Below are 13,744 nucleotides of genomic sequence, written 5' to 3'. Positions count from 1 at the left end.
CACGCTCGCCTGGCATGTGTGCGGCCCGGGTTCCATCCTCAGCACCACATACCAACAAAGATGTTGTGTCCGCCGAGAACTAAAAAATATTAAAAATTCTCTCTCTCTCTCTCTCTCCCCCCCTCTCACTCTCTCTTAAAAAAAAAAAAAAAAACCTTAATTCTTAAAAAAAAAAAGAAAAAGAAATATACTGAAAAGCAGTCACTATTTTAGGATAATTAATAATATAACCATAGAAGGAGTCATGGGAAATGGAAGTAGAGCTAAACAATGATTAAAACAGAAAAAAAATAAAATTCTGAGGACTAATTGCATGTAAAATACAAGCAGGGACAGTTACAAAGATTGCCACTGAGCTAAGGATAGTAAAATAAAAGTCCCAAAATCCTACTTATCAAAGATACATTAAAAAGACAACTAACATCTGGGTGCAGTGGTATATATCTGTAAACCCAGCCACTCAGGAGGCTGAGGCAGGAGGATAGTGAAGTTGGAGGCCAACCTGTGACTTAATAAGATCCTGCATTAAAATGAAATTATAAAGGGTTGGAGATGTAGCTCAGTGGTACAGCACTCACATAAGGCCCTAGTTCAGGGCCACCAAAAAAAAAAAGACTGTCTAGCAATGTTAAAATAGCACATAGACTATAAATTTTTAAAAAGGGAAAGAGAACAGTACATACAATTTGATCTCATTTTTTGTTAAAAAAATGATATGTACACATAGAATCCTTGGGGTAAGAACAAAATATTAATAGCTTGCACATAGAATGAAAGCAATGTTTATTTTCTCCTTTACACTTTTGCATTTTCTGTGATATGAAGCATTTTTACAACAGGAGAAAAATACTCTAAACTCTCTAGACAAAGATTTTAGATCTAGAAGAAGCCCACCTAACCCTTTATATTATGATTAAGAAAACTGAAAGTTAGCCAAGTAAAGAAAATGTTCAAAGGTCATATAGCAAACAATTCTTATTACTCCAATTTTACCCTCTACAAGATACTTGTCTCCCGAGACCTTTGCTTGAATCATTCCGGAAAAATCAACACTCCCTTTTTCAAAGTTTCCAAGAGATGGCAAAGAAGTTTCCAAGTATTGACATTCTGCACATTAACTTCCTTTAAGCTGATTGGATGTGGTATATAAATAAACCATATATAAGTAGAGTTGTTTTGTATTTATTTCCCTGGGTAATCCAAAAATAGACAGGACCAATATGATCTGTTCTTAATGCTCCTAGCCCATACCCTTCCCACCTGAGCACATTCACATTCCATTCACCTGTTTCCTAGTCTCCAGAGACTCTGATCTAGATGATGTTAGGTGGTGATTTATAGGAAGCCAGTGTATTGGATGATGAAGTATTATGGAATAAACTTGTGCCAAGGACATTTAGCCTGATTCAACATCACCTGAAAAGCCCCAGTACAAGATTCCTTTGTTTTGGTTTTGTGGATTGTCAAGAAGGTACTGCAATGGAAACTTTGAAGTGAAGAGTTCTATTGATGGTATGTTGTAAAGAGAAATCTACATGAGATCCTGGTAGATGGATGGCTAAGCTGGAAAAACACCTGGCTATTACCATATGATTGCAAAGATAGAAAATTGGCCCAGCTGAGAGCAATAAAGAGCAATTAAAGGACAAGCCAGTACAGAGTAAGGAAAAAGCAATTAAAGAACAAGCAACAAATGAGAGCATGGGTAAGTTCCTGAAAGATGGAAACTGCATGTGCAAAGGGAAGTAGGAGATGGTGTGCAGTGTTCTGGACACACAGAAGCAATGGGGCTACTTATATCAATGTACCACTGGGGTCCAAGGAAGGAGAGGGACCAAATGCAACCAGCAGTAGCGCCACTTCAACCCAATGCCATCATAGTTGAGGTCATGGAGGGAGGAACTGAATTTTTCTGTCTTGCTTTGTGTTTTTAATCACAGCATTTTATATGAAGTCAAAGGCAGAGCAAGCATTGATTATAACTCATAGCTACAGAAATTCCAATAATTAGGTCTCATAACTTTGGAGAGCTGTGACACCCCAAACTTTAATGTACAGACAAATCCCTGGGAAATGCAGATTCTGGCTCAGGAGGTCTGGGATGGGGCCCAAAATTCTTCATTTTTTACAAGTTTCAGGAAAATGATGCAGATGGATTAGGAGAGCACACACCAGGTAGCAAAGTTGTCAAGGGCCTTCTGAGTAAAGAAAAATTTAAAATTCACGGTCACTCTGAAGCTTATCAATGACAAGAAAACCTACCATGAGGGGCACACTATGTGCCACTTTGCACATATAATTCAATTCTCCTAACAACACTCTGATGTGGTTTTATTTTACTGTTGTGGAAGTTGATATTCAGGAAATATATGTCTACATTCAAACAGCTAATAAGAGAGTATCAGGATTTTATCACAATTCCAACTCCAAAGTTATTTACCAATAAACTACAGAGATAAGATTAACAGAATTCTTACTAATGTGATCAGAAACCCCAAAATTATCTCTAACAAGAGGATAATTGGACTCAATAAGGCAGGAGAAGCAGAAGGATTTTGAAATCTATAAAGGAATTTACATAAAGATACAAATGTTATACCTGTTTGATCATTTTTATGTGTTTTAATCTCCCATTTCCCTCTTCTAGTTCTTAAAACATTATTAAATATATACTTTCCCTTAAAGCAGATATATTCTCAAAACTTTTGGTCTCAGGATCTATGTTCCTACAAATAGCTAACAACCCTAAGAAGGCTTTTCAGAGGACTAGGGACACTTTTCTTTAAAACCACACCAAAATTCTACAAGTGGCAATTCTTTAAATCATAACATGAAACTTGGATAGATACTGACAACTTTTCATATTGTTACATGAAAATCCATTAGTCTACCTTGTACTTTGGAACTTGTATCAGTGCATAATTTTGGAACATCATCCACTGGTTCTTTGAAAAATATTGGTTTACTAAGTTCTGCCGTTTTTTGAAATGTTGACATACATCATTGAACAATATGAAAAATATCATCCCTTATTATCTTCATCCATAACCTCAAAAGATCTTTAAGGATTGGGAAGCTGTAAAGTAGATATTCAGGAAATATATGTCTGAATCACATATGAATCAAATATGAAAGTTATTCAAAATTCTAATTTTGCCCAAAAGCTCAATTTTATTGTAGACAATAGATATCTCCTTCATTTGTTTTCCTTGAATTGACAAACTTAATGACATTCATTTTGAATAAAATGTCTGCCAAATACCCAACTAGCAGTAACAACAGTTTGTCAGTAATGCTTTCTAAATAACAAGGGTGTTCCCGGGAAAAAAGCATGCAGCTTGGCTTTTAACCTCATCACAAGATGGTTTGGCCTCCAGAAAACAGCAATATATGTGGGCAAATATGCCATATGAGTCTTCCAAACTCCATTTGGGGAAAAAAAACTCACAATAGTTGTTATTTATTTTGCTACATAAAAGCACCATAAAAACTTCTGAAATGTCTCTTTTCTCTTTCCATAAGAGATCTTAGGCCTCAGATGACCCATTAAGACCCTACAAGCATGCTAGTGCCAAGAAGCCTTAGAAGGGAAAGAACCCAGTTTTAGGAACAAGCTATTTTTCTCATGAATATTCTCCTAAAAAGCACAATAGAATGATCTTTAAAGATCCCCAATCACATCTGAATGGATGTTTGCCAGATAGATCTATGTGAAGTCATAAGATGTGGTGAGAAAATTACCAATGAGATATGCTTGTGAAAATTCACCCTTGCAAAAACAGTTTTCTTTGATGACTCTCTATTTTCCTATTCTTGTAATTAAAAAATGTATCAAGAAGGAAATTCAAATTAAGAAAGTAATTTACCAAAAATTTGCAATATTAGAAGATCATGAAAACCTTATTATTGCCTGACTTTATGCTAATGAAAAGCACACTGATTTTGTCACTGAATTTTTTCAGGGAAATTTAGTTGCTAAATTACCAAAAAAAATATATCTCATTATATAACAATCTGTGGCATCACACTAGAAATCACAGGGGTTCTAATCACATATTGCTTATATTGAAGTGTGGGGAGATGACACCCAATGACAGACAAAGCCTGGTGCATCAAGATGTAACAATCATCATGGACAAGGCAAAGGAATGGATGACATCAGCCATTAGGCCACAATAAAAATCTGTCATTTAAAAGACCTTTCAATTAAAAAGAAGGAGAAGGAGAAGGAGAAGGAGAAGGAGAAGGAGAAGAAGAAGAAGAAGAAGAGGAGGAGGAAGAAAGAAAAAAAAAAGGCCTTTCACTTATCATGGTCTATTACTTAATGGTGTGGCTTTTGCCTTGGCATTTGATATGTTTCTAAAAGTGAGGTAAATAAACCACCTACACCTGAAAAAATGTTGAAAAACAATGCAGACTCCTTGAATCCATTCCAAATCCTTATCTCTGGTATTAGAATCCCAGAATTCATGTCTTTAAGGCATTCATTCCCCAGGTGGTTTCTGTGAACACTGTTGGAGAAACCTGATTGAACTCCTCTAAACCTGTTTCCTGATCTGCAAAGTAGAACTGAATGTCACCATACTTTCCTATTTCAGAGCTGTTGATGTGTTGTAGATCAATTAAAAAATATATGGGAAAGTGCCTGTTAAAATTTGCAAAGTTTAATCATCATCATCTAAATTTTTAACCACTTATATCTCCAACAGCTCTTCTTCTAAAAACTAAAAGTAAAAGAGAAAATACTGACATATATTATAGACAATATCTTAACTGTTGTAATGAAGCCTCAGGTAACTAAAATATTCAGGAAGTAGTGTGCCCCGGTTAATATTTAGCTGAAATTCTGGCTACTCTTTTAAAAGACCTTCTTAAATGTATTACTGCACTTTCCTTCCTTGGTTAACACATAATCCAATTTTTATTTAATGCCAAAGGATTTTCATGTTAGGTCAGCATTCTGCATATCTGTTCTTGTTGCACAAGATTTATGCTGAGAAGAGTAATCCATGTTGTGCCATGAGTTCATTTACTAAAAAGGTTTCTTGTGTATTTTTTGTTATTTGGGGTATATTTCATGGTTGATAGAGGCAAGTTTATTTTAACCAAAGGCAGATCACTAATTGTTTTAGTCAGCTTTTTCACTGCTGTGATTAAGAATCCAACAAAAACAACTTCAGTGGAGGAAAAGTTTATTTGGGGGCTCACAGTTTTAGAGGTCTCAGACCATAGGGAGCTGACTCCATTCCTTGGGGCTTGAAGTGAGGCTGAACATCATGGAGGAAGAGTGTGGCAGAGGGAAACAGCTCACATGGTGATCAGAAAGCAGAGAGAGACACTCTACTCCACAGGTACACATACCCCCAGTGCCCCACCTCCCCTTTCAGTTACCACTAAAGTCCATCAGATGATTCATTCACTGATTGGGTTAAGGCTCTTGTAACCCAATCATTTCTTCTCTGAACCTTCTTGCCCTGTCTCACATGTGAGCTTTTCAGGGACACTCACTTCCAAACCATAACACTAATTATAAGTTAAGTTCCAAAAGCTCATTTGTTTCCAAGTTGTCTGGAACTTGAAATACCTCTCCCTCTAACAACAACAAAAAAGTTGTGAATCATGATTAAGTTCTCTGCCTTGTCTAAAGAGCTCATAATACATAATACATGCCCATTACAGTTGCAATACATTCATTAATATTAAAAATTACAATGGTATTACAAAACAAAATTGAATATAAAACTATTTTATTTACCTTAGCTACTGAAAACTAAGAGAAAAGAGTTAGAAGGAGAAACATGAGAAGCTGATAAAAATTTCTGCAAATATTCTACAAAGGTAAATAGCCTCAGTTGTTCTTATACTGAATGCATAATGCATGTCTCTCCCATGGCCATCAGGGATTCTCTTCAAGGCCTGATTAGTATATGATGGGGATAGGAGATGGCAAAACTGAGAATTAACTGACAAGCAGCACAGAAGGGAAATGAGACAGGTATTCAAAGCAAGGCTGTGCATGCCGTAGAAAGAGACTACATGGAACGGAAAGAGCTGAGATACAAACGGGTGTGAGAGAAATCACAGAGCATGACTCAATGCAAAAGAAAAGAAGTAATAGACAGCAATGCTGGAGGCAACAGTGCCCCATAAGAGTTATAAAGACTGAATGTGGATATGGCAGCAAAGTCACCAAAACAAAAGAGGCCTTGGCATAGGTAAGGGAGATTTATTTTACCTATACAATGGCCTTACTTGAATATCCTAGTGCATCCTCATTTGGGTTATTTCTACTTGAAAAAAAAAATTTTCCAGCAGCTAGATTTCTAATTCTGAATCTAAATGATCACTAAGGCCCTGTCTGGTATCTTCTTAGACATGTGGCCTCAGTCAGGAACTCTTGTTCATTCATTACTTGTTTCATTTCCCTCTGCCCAAATAAATTGTTATTCCCACTCTGATCTTACCTGAGAAACTATACCCAGATCATGTATATTTGGATTTCTGAATTTGTGGAACCTTTGAGGCCATGTTATATATTTGGTCTTCCCATCTTGCCCTTTTACAAGTTGAAGTGTGACTCCCTCTAATTAAAAATGTAGCAATTATTCAGCCAACCAAACACTGACACTGAACCACATTAGGTCTTGTTATGGTTTGAATTTGAAATGTCCTCCAAAAGCTCATATTTTAAAGGCTTGGTCCTCAGTGAAGCAATGTTCAGAGGTGGGGCTTTCAGAAAATGATTGGATAATGAGGGCTCCGATCCAGATCTTATCTTTTATCAGTGGATTAATCCATTTGGTAAATTAATTTGAATGGACTAGTGGGAGGTAGCAAAAACCATAGACAAGTGGGACATGGTTAGAAGAAGCAGGTCACAGGGGCATGCCCTTGAGGTCTATAGCTTGTCCCTGGCCCCTTCTTTTGTCTGCCTGTCTGCCTGTCTTTCTGTCTCTCTTTCTCCCTCTCTCTCTCTTTTTCCTGGCTGCCATAAGATAATAGCTTTTCTCCACGATGCACTTCCACCATGATGTTCTGCCTTATCAAGGGCTCAAAGCAATGGAGCCAGTCAACCCTGGACTGAAACTTCTGAAACTGAACCCAAAAAATCTTTCCCCTTTAAGTTGCATCTCTCCAGATATTTGTCTTAGCAGCAAATGACACAGGTACTATCTTAGAACCAGAAGTAAAAACAACAGTCTAGCTGAGTTCCTAGAAATCCTTGGTGCATTTTATTAGAACACGTGAAATAAATACCATAAAGGGCAAAGAGCAGACAGCTCTGACCTCCAAGGTGCTCCGACCATTTTAAAATAAAATGCTTAACTGTAGTTGACAGATATTAAATTTCATTAACCAAAGGGCAATGTCAATTCTGAATCTAATTAAGAGCCGAGAATTATCATGAATACTATTATTAAATCTTCATTAACCAAAGAGCCATGTCAATTCTGAATCTAATGAAGAGCAGAGAGTTATCGTGAGTATTATTAACATTGTATTCTAGTGATAATAGATCACAAGGCAAAGGGAAGGAAGCTGAGGGAATTATTAACCTTCACATCCGAATCTCAGATAACCAAGGCCAACTCCACCTCTTAAAAGAAACCCTTCAAAGGAAAGGTGAAAGTAGTCTTCATTGATCACTACCTATACATGAAGTCTTTGACACACACATGGACATATGTTTACGTAAGTACAGCAGAAGATCACAACATAACAAAACAATGCTTCAGAAGAACTGGAAAAAATGCATTGCAATGCAGTTAAAGTTTCCTGTCCCTTTAAAATCATGCAGGGAACAAGGATATTTCAAATGAAACTCCAAATCCAACCTGAATAGAAGTCTATACTTCAAAACTTGATTTGGAATCAAGGAAAAACATCTAGTATTTAAAATATTGCTATAGTTTGGATGTTGCAAGTCCTCCAAAGGCCCATGAGCTTAAAGTCTCGATCCCCAGGGTGGCCCTATTGGGAGGTAGTTGAACATTTGAGAGGCAGGGCCTTATTGAAGGTGTTAGGTCATGGGGGTGGGGGTGCCTTATGCAGGGATTGTGGAATTCAGGTCTCATTCTTTCTCTGCTTCCTGGCTCAAGATGAAAGTGGTTTGCTCTACCATGTGCTTCATGCCAACACCATCAGTTTCCTCACCAGAGACCCACAGCAATGGCATCTTGATCTTGGACTGGAACCTCCAGAACTGTAAACTGAATAAACTTTTTTTTTTCTGTGTATCTTAATTATCCCAGTATTTCATTACAGTGACAGAAAGCTGACTGACACACATATCTACTGAGGCATATAGAAACTAATACTTGTTTTTTCCTCTTTCTGCTTTCCTCAATCTGGCTCAGTGCCTAGGCAGAAGCATTTCCAGGACCCAGGGCCAAAAGCCTCTAGAATAGAGCTTGCTTGTCTTTTCCTAGGATCAAACACCACACAGGGAGAAGCAAGAGTAGGACAAGATATTCCCTTCTTTATATATTCTTACATACCCTCATCCTTTCAGTTTACTGAGAAAAATTCAGAAAAGTGCAAAAGTCATTACCACTGATTAATTATCTATTTGCAAAGCAACTCTCATGCTTATTCTGCTGGATTAAAGCAGAGTAGCTGTAGAGTGGGTGACCACTCTTAATCCCAACACCAGGATGCAACAGTCCAACCTATTTCTACAGCTTTATGAAAAGTGTGCTAATGCTTAATCTGAAAAAAGAAAGAAAACGAGAAATTCTCTAACTGTAGTTTTTCTCTAGAAGATGTGTCACAGTGCTCTTTGATAATAGCTGTCAAATTCCTTTGGAGGAAAGATTTGGAGGTAGGAGGGTACTGAAGTTAGGTAGGGAAAGAAGAATGTGGAAGAGGCTTCACATTCAGCTTTAAAAAGATTCAAGAATAAGAAATGAGTTTGGTGATTACTTATACTTTAATGTCTCTCAGGATTCCAGCAAAAGATCTGGAATAAGAATTAAATATAGGTTACAGAAAAAGGCCCCAACTAGTGGGATACAAAAAAGATATTCCTAGTAGTCCTATATGAGGAAATAAGTACCAGGACACTTCCATTTCAACCATGCAAAGGTGCATCATAAAAACACATGGGATGCTGTTTGACCAGCTGAGTGCAGGTTTCAAAGACTAAAACCTTTGTTCCAAAGGTGGACCTTTGTGGATACCCATTGTGGATTCTCAATGGGTAGAGAGTAGGTAAATGAGCAGGGAAGATATAAAGATTTAGCAATTGGGAAAACTTTCAAGACTTACAGGCATGTAGAGATGGTTTTACATTTGACTTGCATAAAATTCGATGTATAATTATTGACTGCCTCATAGTATGCTAAAACCACCTGAAGGTAGTAATACTAAATAATTTAAATGATCATGTTGTAAAAGCTTTTAAAGGTCTTCATTAAAAATAAAAACAAAACAAAATCCACTAGACTCAAATTAAACAAGTTCTCTTCAATACCATATGTTATAACAACGACATCTGATACAAAAATATACCTTGAGATGCAAACATCATGTGCTTTGGGACACTTATTCTTTGAACCTTAGGCTTATTTTTAAGTACTAAGGATATGACAACATCTCTTAAGTCTAGGAATTTTGGCTCAAAGTACTGTAATGTCACCATGATACCTAAAATATAATTGGAAATGACTACAAAAAGGAGACTTCGAACACCAGAAAAGACGTCTTACAACAAATTATATTCAATCATCATGTGTGACAATACGTTTTAGTACTCTATACACAGAAGCCTGTGGTTTCCACTTAATAAAATAAAAACGATTATATCTTCTTTGGGTTTTGATCTTATTTATCATACACATTGCTCCATTTGATCCTCACAAAAATCTATGCGATGTCCAAGAGACTCCACGACCTCATTTTAACACAGAAAAAAAAAAAAAAGTGAGTTAGGGAAGAATTATGGAAGGCCCCAGGAACTAACAATGACCATGAAACCCAGGCCTTCTGACCCAAGATTAGCTCTGGCCACCAAAGATTTAGAATGAAAAAACAACCACACACTTCAAGAAAATTAACTGTGGATCCTGCAACTGTCATGACAAAATAGCGAAGGGACCATAGGTAGTTAGTTACACATTAGCAACCCAGATCGCGTAGCCTGTGGTTAGAGTGGGCAAAGAATCACAGTCACTTAATGTTAACATTGATGGCATTTCTGAGCAGCTGCAAGAAATACCAAAACAGCCGAACGAAAAGTGTTTTCTAAAGTTCCTGATAAAACTCAGAAAAGAGCTCTGTTAAATCTTTTCAACTGGAATCAGTTACTCTAAATCATCACTACAGTACTGCATCCCGAGCCAGAGCCACCAAAAGAGGTTTAACATTGCTGCACCTTCCTAAGACCGACAACTTTCAGGTTGCTCATTTTTCCTCCTCCAAAAACCCTGTGCTCTTCTTGGGAAGAAAGTGATATCGCTAAAGAGGACCGGTTTTAACACTCTGGATTCATACTGAGGCCCTCCCGAGCATCCGGAGTGAAACATATCGCTGGCGCCAAAAGAAGGGAAAGCGGTGCTGAGACTTGGCACAGCTGCAAAGGTGGGTGTGCAGGCGAAGCGAAGCGCCCCAGAGGCTGCCTCTCTCCAGGGCCGGGTGCTGACCGCGCTGCGAGAGAAGGAGCTCTCGCGCCCCACCTCCCGCCCTCCTGGGCGCCTGGCCGGGTCGCCGACCTACCAGCGAGAGCACTTTATAGGTGTTGGGGTCCTTGGCGGTGCGGGCGCGCGCCGTCTTTTCCAGCGGTTCCTCCCCCAGGTCCACAGGGGCCAGCAAGGACGCGGCCGCCCGCGGGTCTCCGGGCGCATCGGTGGCGCCGCCGCGGCTCGAGTCGCGGCCGTTCCCTGCTGGGCCTTCCCGGGGACCGCGCCCGCCCTCGCCGCCGCCACCGCGGTTCCCGCCCCCAGCGCAGCCGTCGCGCTCCATCGTGGCCCCGGGCGCTCCGGCCCTGCTGTTCCCAGTGCCCTTTAATAGACTCCACGCCGGCCCCGCCCCCGCCCGCCGCGCCATGCCGCGCCGCCCCACCGTCAGACCCTTGGCTGCTGTCCCTCCGCCCAGCGCCCGAAGTGAAGGGAAAGCGACTCAACGCCCCGGATTATTTGGCTTCCTGTCTGATTTCGGGCACTCTGCGTGTAGGTTATTTTGAGTCCTTCACGTGGGCGTGTCTTTAACTTCTCCCCAAAGCCTTCCCCTCTCCGCGCCCCGGCCACCGAGAACACTTGCAGGAATCGCCCTGCGTGGCCCCGCAGCGCGGGCTGGACTGGAATTGCAGAGTGTGGTCTGCAGAGGGCATGAGATCATGGGGCCCCAAAATAGAGCAAGGAGGAGGAGGAGAAGGATGCATGGCCCAGGCGCTCCCAGCTTCTCAAAGGCAGGGGAGTGAGTCTCGGGACAGACCTGTGGGTTTCTGGAGAGAAATGCAAATGAACCGGTAGGGTCGAGGGCGGGGGTGGGGTGACTTTCTTGTTCTCCCACGTGGGAAAAAAAAAAAAAAAAAACAAGAGTTCTCCCAAAGCCCTTGCTTACCTACCTCCTAGGCTACACTACTCCAAGAGAGGAGATACAACCTTAAAATAAACGGGTTTACACACACACACACACACACACACACATACATACATACAGGATGTTTAGTTTTCCATGGTTTTATGTGGTTTCTAGAGCTTTGTTGCTGCTTCTGTTTTAATATATTTACTTACTAGTTCCTTTTGGCTTTCTGTATGGAAGGTTTCCAAACGTTAGCAATGTGCTCTCCTGAGAGTGACACTGTTACTTGGTTAGCAATATTAACAATTCTAAAGCAGTCTGAAATACTGAAAGCTTTATGTTTTAACTAGACCATGAATCAGCGGCTGTAATTCTAGATGTGTTTTGTTTCATCTTTGATTCTACCACTTGCACGTTTCCTTGGTTGTCAGTTAGCAAAAACCACATTGTGCAGGGAAGTCTCCTGTCAAAGGAAAAGTGACTCTCAACTGACTTCAGTGACTGAGGAAAATCCAACAATCCCCAAACAATTAAATTCTTATTCATTTCACTGACGGGAATATATGCAAATGTTTTAAAAAGAGAATGAATGTTCAGCAGGTATAAAGTGGATTTTGTCCCCTTTAAAACAGTCAACTTGGGATGCACTTCATTCATTCCTTCAATAATGAACTCTTCAATCTGCCACCTCCAAATATGCATAGCATATTTAAAAATGAATAAAAATATATTTTTTCCCTTAAATGGTTTCAGTTTGGTGAAGAGGAGAAAGTGGGGCCAACATGTATCAAAAAAAAAAAAAATCAAAACCTAAGTCATGTATGCATAATAGACCCCAGCCCCATAACCTAAGGCCTGATTATAAAAAGTAGAAAGTATGTAGTAAACAGGTGAGCTCACCACATGACCTGTTAGAAAGGGCACCCTGACCACATCACAGGACATGCTTGAGCAAACTGGGATCATAAGCGGGAACAGGGAGGAAACACAATGTAAACCTGTGAGATTTATGAGTTTTTCGGGAACCTATAGTGAAAAACAAGTTTACCATAGTGAAAAACAAGTTTACCCTTTAAGTGACGTGTATGCTGGATTCAAAAACATCTGTTATTGTACTAGGTGGAAAACAACTCCTTTTTCCCTATAAAAGATCTGTACCCCAAAGCCCGGTGTGCCAGTTCACCAAAGCTTCGGCTGAGGTTTTGCTGTGCACCCGCAGGCGCCTGTGTATTAATAAACTTGCCTCTTGCTTTTGCAGCCAGTGTGACGCTAGTTCTTTTGGACGGGGGATTTGAGGGTCCGGGGGGTCTTTCAATAGGATATTATGAACAATTAATAGAAAAGGTAATTGACATTGAAAGATGTAAAAGCCATCCCTCAAATCACTTTTGAACTTTTATTTTATTGTTGTTACCTTTGAGTCAGCTTACAAACCACCCAACAGAAACAGGTTTTCACTATTTCATTATTTCTTACCACAAACTTGGCTTCAAATCTTGCTTTGACTGTTTCCTGAAGTCAGATTCAAGGATTTGCTTCACTGAGATTGATCAAATGAGTGTCAGAACTTCTAAAAGCAACTCAACAGAGACTTTCCAAAGTGGCTTTGAACCTGACAAAACAAATGGAATAAGTGTGTTGTCTGCAACTCAAAACAACAAATGACTTTAAAGACTTCAGTCCATTGGAAAAGTCAGTGCCTCTGCAGGGTCACAAATATCTCAAACATCTAGGCACCAGCACGAACCATGAATGAGTGAGGCAGCCCCCTGCAGATTTGCAAAAGGTGAACCAGTTGCCCTTTAGTAATAAAAAGTGCTATGATCTACATACTGTGGGGTCGGGCTCCAAATTCCTCAATAGGACACCCATAGCGCAAGAGTTAATAACTAGAATCAACAAATGGGACTTACTCAAACTAAAAAGTTTTTTCTCAGCAAAAGAAACAATAAGAGAGGTAAATAGGGAGCCAACATCCTGGGAACAAATCTTTACTCCTCACACTTCAGATAGAGCCCTAATATCCAGAATATACAAAGAACTCAAAAAATTAGACAATAAGATAACAAATAACCCAATCAACAAATGGGCCAAGGACCTGAACAGACACTTCTCAGAGGAGGACATACAATCAATCAACAAGCACATGAAAAAATGCTCACCATCGCTAGCAGTCAGAGAAATGCAAATCAAAACCACCCTAAGATACCATCTCACTCCAGTA

At 39.5% G+C, this 13,744-nt stretch overlaps 1 protein-coding gene across 1 annotated transcript in view; it reads right to left on the bottom strand.

Moving 5' to 3' along the window:
- ENPP1 (ectonucleotide pyrophosphatase/phosphodiesterase 1) overlaps nt 1-11,122 on the bottom strand; it is a 66,965-nt gene extending 55,843 nt beyond the window's left edge. Inside the window, exon 1 of the mRNA XM_081296324.1 lies at nt 10,714-11,122. Within this exon, the coding sequence (XP_081152450.1) occupies nt 10,714-11,043 (330 nt within the window). The 5' untranslated portion in view covers nt 11,044-11,122. The remainder of the gene's footprint in view (nt 1-10,713) is intronic.
- Nucleotides 11,123-13,744: the final 2,622 nt, after the last annotated feature.

Source organism: Spermophilus citellus (genome assembly GCF_964194105.1).
Source record: "Spermophilus citellus genome assembly, chromosome: 5".
Lineage (NCBI taxonomy): Eukaryota > Metazoa > Chordata > Mammalia > Rodentia > Sciuridae > Spermophilus > Spermophilus citellus.
This window is presented reverse-complemented; position numbering and strand designations above follow the sequence as displayed.